Genomic DNA, 18,509 nt, shown 5'->3' with positions numbered 1-18,509 from the left:
TATCTCGGGATCATATAATTCCGTTTGGAACCATATATGATTATTATATGTTGTCATAAATGTTCGTGGTAGGCTTGATTTAATGAAATCGGTGCAAGTATAAACCGATAAATTGGTTGATTAAAGGGAAATTGGATGGTTATATCCACCCAATTGAACTCCCGTAGGATATAAGGGACCATGATAAACATTTCGGCAATTATTATTTCCGGCGAATAAAAGTTAAAAACTTTCAAAATTGAAAGCTAAAATCCACGCTTTTTCAGATATTTTGGAGGTTTCGAGGCCCAGTGTCGAAAAGCTTTGAAATTTTAGGGGATACATCTCGAGGTCATATAATGTCGTTTGAAATCATATATGATCATTATATGTTGTCATAAATGTTTGTAGTAGGCTTGATTTAATGAAATCGGTACAAGTTGTAAACCGGTAAATTGGTCGTTTGAAGGGAAATTGAATAGTTACACCCACCCAATTAGACTCCCGGAGGTATTAGGGACCATGGTAAACATTTAGGGAATTTTTATTTCCGGGCAAAAAAAAGTCAAAAAATACCAAAATTAAGGGCTAATATCCACGTTTTTTTGAGAAATTTTGGAGGTTTCAGGGCCTAGTATCTAAAAGCCTTGAAATTTTAGGAGATACATCTTGGGGTCATATAATGCCATTTGGAACCATATATGATCATTATATGTTGTCATAAATGTTCGTGGTAGGCTTGATTTAATGAAATCGGTGCAAGTTAGTTGTAAACCGGTAAATTGGCCTTTTAAAGACAAATTGGATGGTTCAACCCACCCAATTGGACTCCCGAAGGATATTGGAGACCATGGTAAACATTTCGGCAATTTTTATTTCCGAACGAAAAAAGTCAAAATATTCCAAAATTAAAGGCTTAGATCCATGCTTTTTGAGAAATTTTGGAGATTTCGAGGCTCGGTGTTGAAAAGCCTTGAAAATTTAAGGTATTTATCTCGGGGTCATATAATGCCGTTTGGAATCATATATAATCATTATATGTTGTCATAAATGTTCGTGGTAGATCTGAGTTAATAAAATCGGTGCAATTTGTAAACCGGTAAATTGTCGTTTAAAGGCATATTGGATGGTTCCAACCACCCAATTGGACTCGCGGAGAGTATTAGGAACCATGATAAACATTTCGTCAATTTTTATTACGGGTGAAAAAAAAGTCAAACAATTCAAAGATTGAAGGCTAATATTCACCTTTTTAAGAAATTTTGGAGTCTTCCGGGTCCGGTGTCTATAAGTCTTGAAATTCAAGGGAATATATCTCGGAGTCATATAATGTCGTTTGGTACCATATGTAATCATTATTTGTTGTCATAAATGTTTGTGGTAGGCTTGAGTTAATAAAATCGGTGCAAGTTATAAATCGGTAAATTGGCCGTTTAAAGGCAAATTGGATGGTTTCACCCACAAATTTGGACTTTCTGAGGGTATTAGGGACCATGGTAACCATTTTGCCAATTTTTATATCCGGGCGAAAAAAAAGGTAAAAAAATTCCAAAATTGAAGGCGTATATCCACGCTTATTGAGAAATTTTGGAGGTTTCGGAGCCCGGTGTCAAAAAGCCTTGAGATTTTAGAGAATACATCTCGGCGTCATATAATGCCGTTTGGAACCATATATAATCATTATATGTTGTCACAAATGTTCGTTGTAGGCTTGAGTTAATGAAATCGGTGCAAATTGTAAATCAATAAATTGGCCGTTTAAAGGCAAATTGGATGGTTCCACCCACCCAAATGGACTCCCGGAGGGTATTGGGGACCATGGTAAGCATTTCGGCAATTTTAATTCCCGGGCGAAAAAAAGTTAAAAAATTCCAAAACTAAAGTCTATATTCACGCTTTTTGAGAAATTTTAGAGGTTTCGGGGTCCGGTGTCGAAAAGTTTAGAAATTTTAGGGAATACATTTCAAGGTCATATAATTTCATTTGGAACCATATATGATCATTATTTGTTGTCATAAATGTTCGTTGTAGGCTTGACTTAATGAAATCGATGCAAGTTGTAAACCGATAACTCGGCTGTTTTAAGGCAAATTAGATGGTTGCACCTAGCCAGGTGGAATCCCAGAGGGTATTAGGGAACATTGTAAACATTACGCCAATTTTTATTTTCGGGCGAAAAAAAGTCAAAAAACTCCAAAATTGAAGTTTAATATCCACGCATTTTCCAAAAATTTTGATGTTTTGGGACCCAGTGTCAAAAAGTCTTAAAATTCTAGGGGATAAATCTCGGGGTCATATAATGTCCTTTGGAACCATATATGATCATTATATGTGGTCATAAATGTTCGTGGATGGTTGGCTTGAGTTAATGAAATCAGTGCAAGTTGTAAATCGATAAATTGGTCGAGCAGCCTTGAAGCCTCGAGTAGCTTTTTCATTCACATCGTCACAAGTCTTCAGGCCACGTCATCTTCTATCGTCCACTAATAATTCAACTTATGTAATTTATATTTTCTTACTTTTTTTCTTTAATTATTTTTAGATTAGTTTTAGGATAATATAAATACTCTTTCCCTTATGCCTTTTTATGCTTTTTGTTATTTTATGTTCTTTTGAGTTTTCTCTTGAACCCTAGTTTCCCATGGCATCTCCATGGATTCTTCCATGGATGATTCTTGGGTTTATTATTTCAATTCATTGAGGTATTTTATTTATATCTCTTATATTTAATTATGTGTTATTACTTAGATCTAGTTTATTTCTTCCATGTTTGAGTAGTTTATTTCTAGGGTTTGGGAATCCATGTTTATATTATGAATCTTGATTGATAATTTTAATATTTTGATTATTGATTTCTCTAATTGATAGTGTTTTATTGTTAATCTTGCAACCTGATCAATTGTTTGATTAATTTTTGTTAATAAGAGTTTGAATCGAAAGATCTTACTTTTAGAGGCTTACCTACAATTAGCAATTCTGATTATGTTAGCGACCGAACTACATATGTTGAATTGAGAGCGTTAAGACCCGACCGTAGGCTTAGCAATTGCTCTAGATAATTGATTGATTGAATTGTTATTGATGTTTGATAGAAATAGAATTATAAGCATGGTGAACCATAACCCTAGGTCGTTTTATTAATTATTTTATCCCTCTTTTAATTTAGACTACTTTCTTATCCCAATTTCGTGACTTGTTTAGTTTCTCCATACCTTAGAAGTTAGATTGAATAGTCATCTCTATGTGGATTCGACCCTATTTACCCTACTATATTGTTAGTTGGTTTTGTTAGGAATTTATTTTTGACAGGTGTACGACAACCTATCAATAATGCCGTTTGAAACCATATATAATCATTATATGTTGTCATAAATGTTCGTGGTAGGCTTGAGTTAATGAAATCGGTGCAAGTTGTAAACTGGTAAATTGGTCGTTTTAAGGCAAATTGGATGGTTCCACCCAGCCAATTGGACTCCCATAAGGTATTTGGGACCATAATAAACATTTCGGCAATTATTATTTTCGGGTGAAAAGAAATAAAAAAAATTCCAAAATTAAAGGTTAATATCCACGTTTATTGAGAAATTTTGGAGGTTTCGGCCAATAAGATATGCACTTAACTTACAAAGTAATGGAAGAATCAATAATTTTCTTTCTCCAAAAAACCAAGATAGGACAGACGGTAATTGTTGCTTCTAAGTATGTTAATAAACTACAGCAAATCTTCCTAATGATAATCTTGTTGCTTAGTGACTTGCCAATGCAATTAAGACCAAATTCTGCAGCCTTGATTTTGGCCAAGGAAGTTTCCCATCTCCTTGAGACCTTGACTACGTTGTAAGCATCCTATAACCCTTTTTTTTTTTTTTTTTTTTTTTTTTTTGGAATAGGGAAACATCCTATAACCTATTATTGTAGTACATAATTTTCTAAATAACTACCGAGGCTAGTTTTGTTTATATATTGTTGTACGTTTTGATTTTAGCATTATTTACACACTCACTTCAGATCCCTAAGATCTAAAATGACCGCTAAAACCTTAAACGGACATTTTTTAACACGCAAATTGATGAAAAATTAAATTAGGCTACAATTTACAATTTATAACAACTTTTGGGCTGCAGTTTGCAATTTTTTTTTAATGGCTGCAGTTTGCAAAATACAAGTTTTAAATGACTGTAATTTGCAAATTTTCCCTTATTTTACCTGCAGTTTTTTTTCCTAAAATAAGTTCAAATAAGATACGGAGTATAAGCCATATAACAAACAGGTGCAACTTTGTTTCTTCTCTTTCTAAGCACTATTTCAAATGATAATTATGTTTTGATCTTTAGATAGTTTGTATTGAACATTTAAGAATTTATATAGTCAAATATGCATTATTAAAAAATATTTTTAAAAAAATTGACTTTATAAATCTACAAATCGAATTAATTAAGTCAAACACGATCTCACAGAAATACATTTTTCTTATTATAATCCACATAAATAAATTGGATTCATTTTTATAAAAAATTTCATATAAAACTAACCACTTGAACCTATATGAGATTCCATAATACTAATAGGAGTATTATGAAATAACAAGGATAACTTTGAGCTTTTAGACTTTTTCCCTACAACAAATTGCACTTCAAAAGTACTAAAGGGGTGTTTGGTTCACATAATTATGGTATAAGGTATGTGTTTAAAATGGTTTAAACCCATACCTTATGTTTGTTTTATGATTTTAAGAGTTTCAAACCCATACCTCAAACTCTCAAGGTATGGGGTTTAGATACCTTGGGGGGAGGTGGGTTTGGCTCATTCCTATACTTTTAGGTATCAAATAAAAGAAAAATATTGCATTCCATAAGCATACCAAACATATGGTATTAAGGGTCTGTTCTCTTCCGTTGAAATTCAGTTCAGCACTTAATTTACGTCTAATGATATTGCTAATGATATAAAGCCAAATTTCATTCTTTTAAGCTCTTATTACAACGACGACGACAACAACAACAACAACAACAACAACAACAACAACAACAACAACAACAACAACAACAACAACAATAATAATAATAATAATAATAATAATAATAATAATAAATAATAATAATAATAATAATAATAATAATATTAACAATAATAATAATAATAATAATAATAATAAATAAGTAATAAATAATAATAATAATAACAATAATAATTGAAATAATAATACTAATAATAATAATCAATAAATAATAATAATAATCATCAATAAATAATAATAATAATAATAATAATAATAATAATAATAAATAATAATAATAATAATCATCAATAATTATTAATAATAATAATAATAATATTATTATTATTATTAATAATAATAATATGTACATTTGTATATACACATATGTATAGTAATAAATAATCAATAAATAATCAAAGATCACTAATCCGTAGTTAAAAATCACTAATTAATAAGTTCAGTTCAGTTCAGCTCAGTTCAGTTCAGTTCAGCTGAGTTCAGTCAATCGGAACAGGCCCTAAGAATCAAGTTCCAAACCCATACCACTATGGTTTCATTCTTGATTCCAACCCCATACCAGTTTGTGAACCAAACGCCCTCTAATAAATTGTAAATTGCTTTTCAATTCAATTATTTCATTGATTTGCGTGCCGAAAAATGTTTCGTTAAGGTTTTAGGGGTCATTTTAGATCTTAAGGGTCTAAATTAACTCGGAATTAGCAAAAAATTACGTAAGTGGCTCGTTTTGCGTATAAATAATATATAGATTTTCGTGTAACTATTTTTTGCCGTGAAAACAAGGCTCTTACGTTAATTTTTTGTCAATTACGAGCTTAATTTGGATTCTTCAGAGTTATAATGACCCCTTAAACCTTGACGAAACATTTTATAAAACACAAATTGATGAAAAAATTGAATTAAATTGCAATTAACAATTTAATAGTATTTTTAGGCTGCAATTTACAAATTTTTTTTAAATAATTGTAATTTACAAAATTTAAACTTTAAATAGTTGCAATCCACAAATTTTCCACCTGTTAACACTAGAAAGATGGAAGTTAAATCCTATCCACTTTCGTGAAGTCATAAGCTCATAACTCACGCCTCACAAAAAAATAATGAAACATCATACCAACTTTTTCGGCAAATCACCTAAAAGTTGTATAGAATAAAGGCAAGTTTATTTTCCTACCTAGTAAAGTATATTTCAATAAAGAGAAATTTAATATAGTGGGTTCAATATTGAAAAAATAATGGTACTACTAGAAAAATCGAGACTATGTTCTCATAAAAAAGAATATGCCTATGATTTTTTTATTTTTTTATACAACAAGCTTATGTATGGCATTAATTGCGTGATCTCATTTTCTTTGTGCTAATAGCAATGTTTACAACTGGCTTAGAAAAATTCATGGTTAAGAAGGCAATTGGAATTTTGAATCAACATCATAGGCCAACATAATAACATAGTAATTCCTCTGTTTAATGTTACTATGAGTCTATGATAGATTGATAGATACTAGTATAGCAATGTTTTTTAAAGCTAAAGTCGCTATTAGTTGCTTAAGCTGTATTGATATTTTTTTGCTAATATTTGTAGCCCACAAAAGATAACCTAAATAATACGGAGTATTTATCTCTCCACCATATTTAAACTTTTCTAATTCTAGACATATCAAATTACCATAAATTTATAATCGTAACGGACTCTATTGATTTCCAACTTATATTTTCAAATATGTTTATGTCATTCAATGATTCAATCAATCGATAACCAATTAATTTTTTGTTATTTAGGGTTTGTTTGACATCATTTTTAGTTTTCAGTTTCCTGTTTTTTTGAAAACTAAAAACCAAAAACAGGAAACAAGAAAAAGGTGTTTCCACTTTTCTGTTGTCAGTTTTCAAAATTATCATTATTTTAATAAGTCTAAATATTTTTTGATTCATTATGTGACATATACAATATACTTTTAAAATACAAAAAAACCAAAAAACAGAAAACCACAGCGATGCCAAACGAACCCTTAGTTTTTTGTCTAGTTAGTAACTTGGGCGACTATTTTTACTTGATAAATACTAGGGTTATCTCTCATTTAGACATAAGATAACATAAACAAATTTACTATATTATAATAGGGATTACTTTATAAATTAAAGATACTCTGGCTTAAAGACAAAAATTAGATACATTTCACCTTTACATATACTACGTACTAGTAATGCAACTAATCCAAGTGACTATATAATAATATGATGGATTGATGGGAGTGAGTAACTTGGTATGATTTTAAGGAAATTTTATCCTTTAATTGGTATGACTAGTGAATCTAAGCTACTCGACTCAGCGTGAGATTTTCAAAAACCAAGCACGATATAGTTATTTAATCATTTACAACATCACTATAACTTGATAACATCATAAACTTGATTAATTAATGTACTTCAATTATAAGTTGATTTAGTCAAAAAGTGACAAAGACAATAAATTAAATAATTAATCACAACTTACAACACAAAACACCAATTAACAAATTGAAAACCATACAAATAAAGCCAAAACAAAATGAAAGCACCTGATTTTTTTTTTTTTTTTCAAATTATATTTATATATAAAATCCAAAGTGCCTTACATTAATATTTATATTTGCACAAAAAAAAAAAAAAAAAAGAAAGTAAAATTACAATTATACCCTTATTGAACTTTCTTCTTCCTCCATTGTCTAAACAACTCCACCCATAAATTCCATATCCACAAAATACTGACTGTTATTGCTGTTACAATAACACAAATCCAAGAAATCATAACCCAAGTTGGAATAATTCCATTCCCATCTCCTTTAAAATAAGAATACCCCATTTTATACACAAATAATGGCCCTAAAATAACCCTAGCAACAGTATAAATTACATAAAAAGGGAGTGACAAAATAGAGTAGATTTTTTCAGCAAGTTCCGATTCTACCCTTTTTGCATTTGCCAAAGTCCAAAGATTTTGCAATAAACTTGTGATTTCAGCCAAAATTAGCAGCACCAAGATGGAGAATGCACCATGAGAAACAAGATAACGGCAAGTTATGAACACGAACAAAGTTGCTAAATGATGCCCAATAAATAAAAGATCAGAAGGGTAGAAAATTAGGTAATGGGTCAAATCCATGATGAAATAAGAAATACTGTAGTCAAGGATCGTGTTTTGGAGAAGGGTATTTTGGGAAAAGAAAGATTGGTGAGAGGAGTTGCTGTTGAGGAGAGAGAAAATAGCGAGGATTGCAGCTGGGGTGCCATGGAAGAGGGAGATGAAGCAGCTAGCACCTTCTGGGCGGAATTTAGGGGGCCAATTTTTGAAGATTATGAAATACCCAGTTAAATAAATTGTAAGAAAAATTGGTAGAAATAGTAGAATTGATGATTGGGTCGGTTGAATTGATAAGGGTTCCATTATTATTTGATTGATTTGGGGTTTTTGTTGTTTTGGGGGTTTTTTCTGGGGATTTTGAAATTAGGTTTTTTCTGGGGATTTTTTTTGTTGAATTTGAATTTGTTGGGGAAATTTGGTGTGAAATTTGAAGAATTGAAGTTATTGATTTAATGGGAGTGAGGAGGAGAGAGAAAGGCGAAGGTGGGTGAGAACTGAGAAGAAGGGGTTTGGGGGGTTAAGGGAAGAGTCTAAAACAGAGGAAGAGGGTAATGACTAATGAGACGACTTTATGATTAAGAGTTTGATGGGATATAATGGTGAAAACCCGTTGAAGGATTCTTTTTACTCCGTAAAAGTTTGATTAAAATTGAGCCTCTTTTTTCTCAAAAAATAAAAATAAAAATAAAAAATAAATAAACAAAGAAAAATTGAACCTCTTTCAATCATATATTCATATGAGTTTGATAGAATTATTATAGAATTGAACTTGTAATTATTTCTTATTTTTAGTATCTTCTTTCCTTCCTAATTTTATCTTTAATAAAGGTTTACACAAGTTTGATTAGAATTGAAATTTATAAATTCGTATATGTAATTGGTCACATCAACCTTCACAAATTTTTATACTGCGTATATGATTATTATATACACAAACTTTTATATGTGGCTGGCCACACGGTGTGGCCAACCATAATTTTAAAAATAAAAAAAAAAAAAAATAAATCAAAATCACGTTATCTCTCCTCTTTCACTTTCCTCTTTTCAGCTATTTTTCAATTCATCTTCTTCGATTAATCCCCAATTTTTAGATTTTCTCCTTTTTAGGGTTCCATCTTCTCCAATCTCAATCAAATTTCATGAAGGTCGTGGGTTATTTCATTAGTGTAATAAGGGTTATTTGGTCAATATCATTACAGATTGATTGAACTTAGACTTGTTGGTTGAGGTAGTTGTCAACTAATAATCCAATTTCCTTACTCGTTTTCCTATTTTATTAAATTAATGCTAGACACTGTTCTCTCACGTTATAAATACAATATTCAATAAAAATAATTTCATTTCAATAAAAATCAGTAACTCTTTTAGTTCACCTTACAAAAATTATTCCAGTTTTTGTAAAAAATAAATTTGGGTTAATAAAAATAAGTTGAATAGAATAAGGCTTAGTATGTAACTCTATATTCTTGTTATGCATGAGTTATCTATATAATAATGATTTCTTAATTGATTTAATTTCGAAATATCATTGGTTATAAATGATGCACATGATAATTGTAGGCATAATTCTCATTTGAGGTTGGTTTGGTTAGAAGAGTTCCGTTAATTTAAATGATTTTATTTAAAGTTAATGTAAGTTGAAGAATGAGGCATTGATTGCTTGAATACTAGAGGTGAACATGAATACTAAGCCCACTAGCTCGATTCAATATGGCTTGAGTTTTATGCGGGTTTGGGCAGTGTAAGATCACATTCGTAGTTAAAAAAAAACCCGACCTTGTCCAAAAAAAAGTGCCAAAAATAATTAGTGCTCGTAGAATATAATTTTGTTTTCTCCCTACAATTTTTATTGGATTTATTACTGTGTTAACTGTCCTTTCACTTGTTTACCTTCCTCTACTTTATTGATTATCGATTATCAATGCTAGATACTCCTTCTATTTCAAATTAAATGCCTTGGTTTGACCATGTACGTAAGTTCATAGAATATTGTCAAAAATTCTTTAATTATCTGCAAAATATAAGTTACGAGGAGTAATTAATATTTAGCAACAACATATAAAGACGATTCAAACATGTAGCTACTCCGTACATGATTATATTTTCTTTTAGAAATGTAAATGCAAATGAAACAAGCCCGTATTCAAAAAAAAAAGAAAAAGGTGATCACTATTATCTCGGGTAAGTAGTAATTGTCATCTAAACCTTCGTACCAATGCACTCAATAACAATAATGGTTTATTTAAATCCATTTCCAACCCAAAAAAATACTCGTACCAAATACTCGTATTTGGTACAATGTATTGAATATTGATGTATGATTTCATCCACATGAATATGTACCCTTAACTCTTAAGGCAACCTTTACTCTGTGACATTTTCCTTTGAAAAGATCGAATACATTATACTACGTATATACGAAGTACACAGAATAAAATCATTATATCAGTAATTGTAATTAGACTAATAAATCCTGTACTGATTACATGTTTTCTGAGCAACTCTAGAAAACACGACATAGATTCAAAACCTTTATTTCTCTCTTCCCATTTTTATTTCTCTCTCCTACTGTCTCTATTCTGTAGCAACAACATCCTTTGCTTCTCTGCCATACTTCTTCTTCTTCTTCAACAATTTGACCACTCTCTTCTCTTTCTCTCTCATCTTCCTCAATCATTCATTTCTCACGCCAATTATTTCTGTACGCTTTCACATTCCAAGAAATTCTACTTTATCATTTTATTTTTCTCTATATCTTCAAACATTAATTCAGATTCGTTGGCTGATATTCTACCCCTTAGCAGCTAAACCCAGTTCACAAATTTATTCAATTAGTAGTTAAAAAAAAATAATTCCTTGTTTAAAAGTCAAAATTATGCTTACCCAGATCAATTTTCAGCTTCTCTGATCCAGAAAAAAATCTGGGAATATTGGGATTTTAGATAATATCTAAGATTCCCAATTTCCCCCAAATTCCATTTTTGTTTATTATAATTTTCTGGTTTTTTCTTGATTCAATTTGAGATGTCAGGTTTCAAAGCTCCATGTCCTGCTAATTCAGTGTTATATAACAAAACCCTTTGTGCTTGTTCACCTGGGTATCTCTTCAATGCTACCACAAAAAGTTGCGGGTTATTTACTATAAATCCTTCAAAATTTATTGTTAATTCTGGGGTTGATTACTCAATTTCATTCCCAGAAACAATCTTTTCTTTTGATCAAATTAAGAAGTTTACTCAATCTCAAGCTGTGTTCTTAGAAGCCACAGCAGTTTTGTTGGTTTCTTGGTTGTTGTTCTGTGTGTTTTTAAGGTTTCGCAAATTGGGGGATGGAAGAAGTATTTGGTTCCAGCTTAGATGGTGGATCAGTCGTCTTGATGTTTGCTTTGCTACAAGGCATTGGCTGGTAAATTGGGGTTTTTAACTTTTTTTATTGGTTTGTTTTTGTTGCTTTTAAGTTTCAAATGATTGTGTTTGATGGTTTATTGGGATGAATATTAAATAAGTAATAGTTTAGTTAGCTTGATTGGAATTTGATTGTGTCTAGTAATGGAATTTGATGTGTTTATATGTATGTGTTGTTGTCTTGTAGTACTACTGCTTGTACCTGTGTTTATGTGGGGCGCGAGAGCATGTGTGTGTGGTGTTTATATGATGTGACTCAATTGTTTAATAGTTTAAGCATAAAGTTTTATGATAAGCAAAGTGCTGCTAGGTGATAATGACCTCCATCTTGTTTGATACTTGAAATTATAGCTGAGGATGTTATTCTGTTGCTCATGTGCTTGAGAATTTGTTACCTCCAATAGTCCAATGGCATAATTTACATATTGGCAGAACGCTATTTATGGATATCATGTCTGATGGTTAAACACTAAGTTCTTGTTCATTATATCGATTCTTTTGGCATAACATGCTTATTATTAAATCAAGCAGGCCATGGTTTCTAGTGCACTTATGGTTTAGCATTTAGAAGCCCTTATTGCCTTGGGAGCATCTTTTCTGGAAGAGGGTCATGAAATTAGCTATTGATGAAATTTGTTTCAGTTGTCTTTCTTTTCTGCATTCTGTTGTTGTGTGGGCTTGAAACTTCTTATGAGAACCCAATGTCTCTTATAGAAAGCCATTGTTAGATCTAAATTAGAAGGATCAGATTGTTTATCAGATTTTAGAAGATCGTGAGGTTCTGTCAGTTTAGATTAGTGGAGCTTAGTTAACTTCCTTTAGATCGGAATTTTGGTGTCTCTCTTTGCCATCACCTAATTTATCTACCAAACCTTTGATACATAAAGCTGAATAAAACAAATTAGTCTCACAATCAGATATTGTAGTTGCGGGAGGTTATAGATCTTTGTACATTTTGGCCTGTTGTAGAAGCAGAATAGGACAAGAATAAAGTTGCAGAACAGAAAGGAAAAAAAAAGGATCTTTAGGCGTCAAGAGAATCGGAATGCTGTGTACTGAAGTTTGGAGGTACTATAACCAACACGAACTATATTTTTCTCCCTAAAAAGCTATATAACTATTCACGAAGCAATTTATTCAGTCAATTATTTACTAACCATGAGAACAGACTAAATCTAGCTTGGGTTACCATGTATCATCCGACCTATGACATTTAAAACATTATCTTGTTATTCTCGTAGAAGGATATTAGTTTTGCTTATATCAGTTATATGTATTATGGTCTCACAGAATTGCGTCTTTGTTGACCGGATGTCTCAACTCCTGCAGTTATGGACATCGCAGTTATGGAGCCAAGATGTCCATAACTGCTTTATTATCATTCCCCCTGTTCTTTGTCATTATTTCCGATTATTAACATCTTATGTATGACGCATTGACTCATCAGAACTCTTGTTGAACTGAATATCACATATCTATGTGCAGGAGGATCAGAAGGTAGTTAAGAAGCGAAAAACTGAACTTGGGGGAGCATTCTCCATTGCCAGCTGGATACTTTTCATTGGTCTGTTTTCGGCGTGAGTATAGATTGTGCACAAAATTTGTTGTTTTTCTGATGCATATGTCCTATCAAAATTTGATTGTGTACAAATTTTCTGTCCATTTCTTGTTATATATGGGTATGCTGCTGCAAGGAAGCTTTCTTGACATGCTTTCCTCACTCTTCCTCAGGCTTCTGTATCAGATCATATCCAATAGAAGCGTGGAGGTTCACAATCTGAGGGCAACAAATGGTCCTGATTTAGTTGCTTTCATGAATGATATGGAGTTCAATATTACAACCATTTCTAGTATGAGCTGCTCTCAATTGCGCAGTCTTGGTACTATTTTTTTGGGCAATCCAGGATCCATTGACTATCGCGTAGCACCTCTGTCAACCTTTGCCAACTATTCTTGCCTTAACACTTCCCGTGGACCAACAGTAAGTTTGAGATGCAACAATTGCCCTCTTGGACGGGACAATGTGTACATCTCGTGGCAATTTATTGATTTGCCTGGTCAACCTGCCAGTGCAGTTGCATTTGAATTCAATCTTACAGCAAGAAACCCTGCCCAGAAGAAACATATGAGTTTAGTCAGTGGTACGGTGAGAAATGGAACTGATTTGAATGATATGCCTTTAGCATTCCGAGGCATGGGTACAAATATATTAAAGTTCAATTTATTTCCCAGAGTGTATCAGAATCTACGTAATCTAAAGCTTGTCCAACCTCTGTTCCATGAGTTTGTTCCGGGTTCCTTTATAAGAGATGCAAATGCTCTTCAGGCGTCCCTTCAGAATCCAACTAATGGATTGATGAACACCACATTGCACATCAATTTTCTCTCTGACTACATAGTTGAGATTGATAATCAGAATATATTGGGACCAGGTAAGCACTTTTGGTTTTAATGTTAATGGCCTCTCTTGTTTACGAATCTCTATTTTCACTATATCCAGAACATGTTGCTTTGTTCACAAATGCTCATTAGTTCTTAGCCAATAGCCATTGAATATTGAGCATGAACATGCTTTGTTATCTGCAATGATGTGGTTTGATTTACTGGCTGAGAATGTTTTCCAAGGGGGATCTGCTGTCTCTCATGTATAGTGGACAAATGGGGATGAATTTGACGACTGAGTTTTTGTTTAATTATTGCTCCTTATGTTCCTTAAATTCCATGCATTCTCTAATGCCAAATTTTAAAACTAATAGGTCTTTAACTTGTTTGCGTAACCATTAAGGTAATCTAGAAGTAGAGGAATTTTAAAATTTGATTATCAACCAACAACCCATAGTGTACCAGTATTCCAGTGTCTCTCACTAGTGTCTAATCTATGGAGGTGTAATGGAGGTCAAACGTATGCAGCCTCACCTCTGCAATAACAGAAGTTTTGTTCCATAAGATCCTTAATTGATAAAGACTTTCAAACTAGGTGAGAAGCAGTTGTCAGTTAGTATGGTGACTAGTTCTTTGTTATGAAAAATTAAGGAAGTATGAGGATTCAGTGATGACTGATGAGAGTCCCCCATAAAATCTAGTTTCTTTTCAATAATGAAATTGTGTGGGCTGTTAATTAAAATACAGTATCTCGAGTTCTCTGCAAATGTCTCTCTCCCCCCCCCCCCCCCCCCCCCCCCCCCAAAAAAAAAAAAAAAAAAGAAGCTAGCTTCTATTGTAGCATTCTCCTTCCTTAAAATGTTTCCCCTGAACTTTTTGCTTGGCTGGTAACATGAAGCCATGTGATATTAATGTGGCCAATTTAGATGTGCCTCTCAAATGACATTAATACAACTCTCAACCAAATCAGGGGAAGAAGCTCTGGGTTTGTTTTTTTACGTCAGCAATATTAATGACTGTATGTATGGTATTAAAGGTCTTCTTTCTAAGCTGAACTTGGTATCTGTTGCATGTTAGTGATGTTGCTGTGGTCAACGGCTGTTATTTGGACTGGAGTTAAGACTTGGATGGTGCTATCATTTTTATATGACAGTGATTCAGTTTTTTGACTCATTAAGATCTTTAATTTTGTTTTAATAGCTTAATCCAATGATCCCCCTCTCCCCCACAATCTCATATCTTGTTTCATTTGGTACTGCAGTGAGCTTCCTTGCAGACCTCGGTGGTCTTTACTGCATAAGTATTGGGATTTTCTTCTACCTTTTGGTGCAAGTAAGTAATGATTTTATTCTAATGTTATCTATTACTTGCCAATGTATCACCAAAATGACACTGCATTGAAAATCACAACACAATTTTTGAGGCTGTTGCCTGTTCTCATATAGTTTATGTACATGGATTATTTTGTTTATTGTGATGCCTGTAAATTTGCCTTCAATGTCTTCTGTTCTTTGTCATTGTACTATCCTATATTTCATGGGTAGCTTCATTGTTATTATAATATTATAGTGCAAAGGTTGTTCTACTTCCAGCAGATTTTGGTTTATGACCGAGTTAACTCTTTCCCTCTGAAATTGGATACTTCCGTGTTTTGTATCACATGGAAAGTCAGCTCGAACCTCTGATTTGGCAATTGGTTCTTCGCTGGTTTCTTGTTTTAGGTTCCTTTGGGAAGAAACTAGTTATGCTCCTGTCCCTACTCCCTAGTAAAGGGAAAATTTGTAATTTTACTTCTACCTGCACACGCTACTCTTTTGAAATACTTTTTTTTTTAAAACTTATCTGTTCAATTTGGTTATGGTCAGTTATATGACTAAAACAAGTCTCTAGTCCACCTTTTTGCTTGCTGATGAGCTTTTTTTCATGACTTGTAGTGTGAATATAGAATCAAAAGACTACGTAATGAAGATCAAGTTTTCAGGAATATCAGAAGTCGACGTAAAGCTCAGGATCATTGGGATAAGGTACTGTTCTATTATTCCATGCATAATAGTAAACTACTAATTGTGGTGGTTTGCCTTCTTCGTTTTGAATCGAGTTCTGATTAGTCACTCTGTTTAACCTTGGATCCAGTTGCGGAAGTATGTAATGTATACATGGGGTCCTAGCTCATTACTTGAAGATAATCATAACTTTAGTGGCAACGGATGTTGTGATTGTGCTGGGGGTGCCTCGCATAGAAAAGGCGAATCCTTACACAAAAGGAGTCGTCAAGAAATTAGTCTGCGTGCCATTAGTTTTGACAAGAAAGATAGTTCGCGTAAGGGAATGGTAAGTCTCTTATGGACTTTGTATTTGGTCTACATACGCTGCAGGTCTCTACACTAAATTAGTTTGTTCAAAGCTCTGCATTTTTGGATTTTGCTTGAAAAGAAAAACGTTCACTTTACAATTCTCCTTTCAAAATGTCGCAAGACTGCTAGGTCTTTAGACCAATAGAGCAATGGTATTTTTGCGACTTAGGACGAGATTCTCAACTGTCTTGCACCAAGTCTTTGTTTTGGTCACCTATTAATTTGTGGAATTATTAGTTCCTTTCTCCTCACAAGACAGTCCATTTAGCTGCCTTGATAACTTAATTTTCAAAATAAGCATTTACTTGTGTTTCTGTCCTGCATGTGAGCTGATCTAGATTCAGATTGTGAGGTTTTGCATGTGTGTACTTTGTAAAAGAACTTTTAACAAGTGTTGCATCTATCTTTTGATGTATAGATTCAGCGCTTTTACAATTTTTCACATTATTTTGGCTGCATAATTAATGGAGTTCATGATGTTTAACCAGGTTGGAAAACATTTGTCAGAACCTACAAAAAGCTTGAAAGATGTTAATATTCCTCCTCCACCAACTTTACCTGGTAAGTTAATGCTGATGATCGCTTTGCTTCTTATTTTACTTGCTATTTCAATATTTTTCTAGTTTTTCTATCCACCCATGTTGGTGATTAAGAATGAAGGAAAATATAAATTTGATAAATTGCACCGTGGTTTTAACTCAATTACAATTTGTTTGTGGCAGAGTTTAATGGAAGTTCTAATGTTGATGTGTCTGATATCCATAAGAACCTTAAAGATCTATATGAATATAACACAATGTTAAGGGAGAAACTGGTTGATACCCAGTCTATGCTTCATGTTTTAACAAACAAGTATCCATCTATGGCATCAGAAGTCCAAACGTGATATCTAACTTTCCAGTTGGCGCTAGTTGAGCTTGTCTCCAGTAGCTTGAAGCAACTGCGCAACTGTAAATGTCGACTTCATAAGCTTCTGGTTTTCCCCAATGAACTCCTTCGTGCTGTATTGAGAACAAATTATGTTTTATGATGTCCTTGATCTTGGGGAGCCGTATGTGTGGGCAGGTATTCAGTCTCATGTAAATTCGTACAGTTGAAGTTCATTGTTAATTGGTGATGCAGAATCAAATTCGGAGGCATATATGGATATACCATGTGGTGTGAAACTGAGATTCTGGTTGCTGTAGCGCTTTCCAAGTTTCCATCAAGAAAAAACATTGTTGCGACTCATTTGATCATTTTTGAAATATACGAGTGAAAATATCAGTGTTGTTTCAAGAGCATTGTGCCTTTGTTATTACTGCGTATTATTTTGTTATATTCTTATTGCAGTTTGTACATATTTTTTCAGTACGTGGATAAAAACCAAATGAGCAATGGTGCATATATTTCAACTTTGATTGTATTGTTCTTCAAATTTTTTTTGATGTATTGAAATTTGGAATACGTCAGTCTTCAATACTTTGTAATAGGTTGTACTATTACTATAGCATATGAAATTATGAATACTTTTTTTTTTTGTTTGGTAATGTGTCACTAGGGCAATGAGTAAAAATTATTGAAATAACAAATGTGAGTGAGGAATTTGAACAAGTGATACATTGTATACATGCCCCCAGTTTTAATTATTACTTGTAGGTCAATATTCTCAATATCAACCAATTGGTTGTTGCAAAGAGAACTCGTGTTCAATCCATCGCAACAACAATTGGGAGGGGACTGAAACCTAATCATTCAAAAGTAATCTTGAAATCAAACACGGAGTAAAAATATTCTCAATACCATATTATTACATACTTACATATGAAGTGCTAGTAAGTACTACCCTTGTACTTTGTAGTACCAACAAAGTGTTGGTTCATTTGGTAATGTTCTTATCTTTTTTTTTTTTTGAAATAAAATTAATTCATAAATAAAGTCATACGACATCTACAAAAAGATTTAAATCTAATGAATACATAATAATTGAATCAAATAAAAATATTCCGTAAGCAAAGCTACGATCGTTGTTGCAAATCGTACATTCTTCATACCCTTTTTCATATCGCTGTGATTTACAGCTTTTATCGGCGAGGGGGTCCATCGATCTGTTGTAGCCGTGTGGAAAATTTCTGTCTGATTCGCTAGATTGTAATCGAGATATTAACCTCTTATCTTACTCTGAGTAAAATTTGAGATAAAGATTTTGAGTAGAGGTATCAAAAGCACACTCGACCCGATCCGATCTGAAAGATATCTGATTCAAAGTTGGA

The 18,509-nt window shown here is 32.6% G+C and overlaps 2 protein-coding genes across 2 annotated transcripts; one reads left to right on the top strand and one right to left on the bottom strand.

Annotated features, from left to right (window-relative positions):
* Positions 1–7,349: 7,349 nt before the first annotated feature.
* Positions 7,350–9,257, bottom strand: LOC145628599 (TLC domain-containing protein At5g14285-like). The gene has a single exon (XM_081680935.1). It carries the CDS (start codon positions 8,418–8,420, stop codon positions 7,674–7,676), a length of 747 nt encoding a protein of 248 aa, XP_081537061.1. The 5' UTR covers positions 8,421–9,257; the 3' UTR covers positions 7,350–7,673.
* A 1,387-nt stretch (positions 9,258–10,644) lies between these two features.
* On the top strand, positions 10,645–17,703 carry LOC145628597 (uncharacterized). The gene is made up of 8 exons (XM_081680933.1): positions 10,645–11,522; positions 13,007–13,098; positions 13,253–13,953; positions 15,165–15,235; positions 15,838–15,927; positions 16,037–16,234; positions 16,746–16,818; positions 16,980–17,703. The coding sequence occupies exons 1-8, from the start codon at positions 11,142–11,144 to the stop codon at positions 17,141–17,143; spliced, it is 1,770 nt and encodes a 589-aa protein (XP_081537059.1). The 5' UTR covers positions 10,645–11,141; the 3' UTR covers positions 17,144–17,703.
* Positions 17,704–18,509: the final 806 nt, after the last annotated feature.

The sequence above is a fragment of the Chenopodium album genome, chromosome 4, assembly GCF_948465745.1.
Source record: "Chenopodium album chromosome 4, dcCheAlbu1.1, whole genome shotgun sequence".
Taxonomy (NCBI): domain Eukaryota; kingdom Viridiplantae; phylum Streptophyta; class Magnoliopsida; order Caryophyllales; family Amaranthaceae; genus Chenopodium; species Chenopodium album.
Note: the sequence above shows the minus strand (reverse complement) of the source record. Positions and strands in the feature narration are given on the sequence as shown.

Bases quoted from the DNA above. Each gene is read 5' to 3' on its own strand.
- LOC145628599 (XM_081680935.1), bottom strand. From the start codon at position 8,420: ATGGAACCCTTATCAATTCAACCGACCCAATCATCAATTCTACTATTT.
- LOC145628597 (XM_081680933.1), top strand. From the start codon at position 11,142: ATGTCAGGTTTCAAAGCTCCATGTCCTGCTAATTCAGTGTTATATAAC. The intron at 16,235-16,745 runs GTAAGTCTCTTA...ATGTTTAACCAG, and splicing joins ATAGTTCGCGTAAGGGAATG to GTTGGAAAACATTTGTCAGA. The intron at 16,819-16,979 runs GTAAGTTAATGC...TGTTTGTGGCAG, and splicing joins TCCTCCACCAACTTTACCTG to AGTTTAATGGAAGTTCTAAT.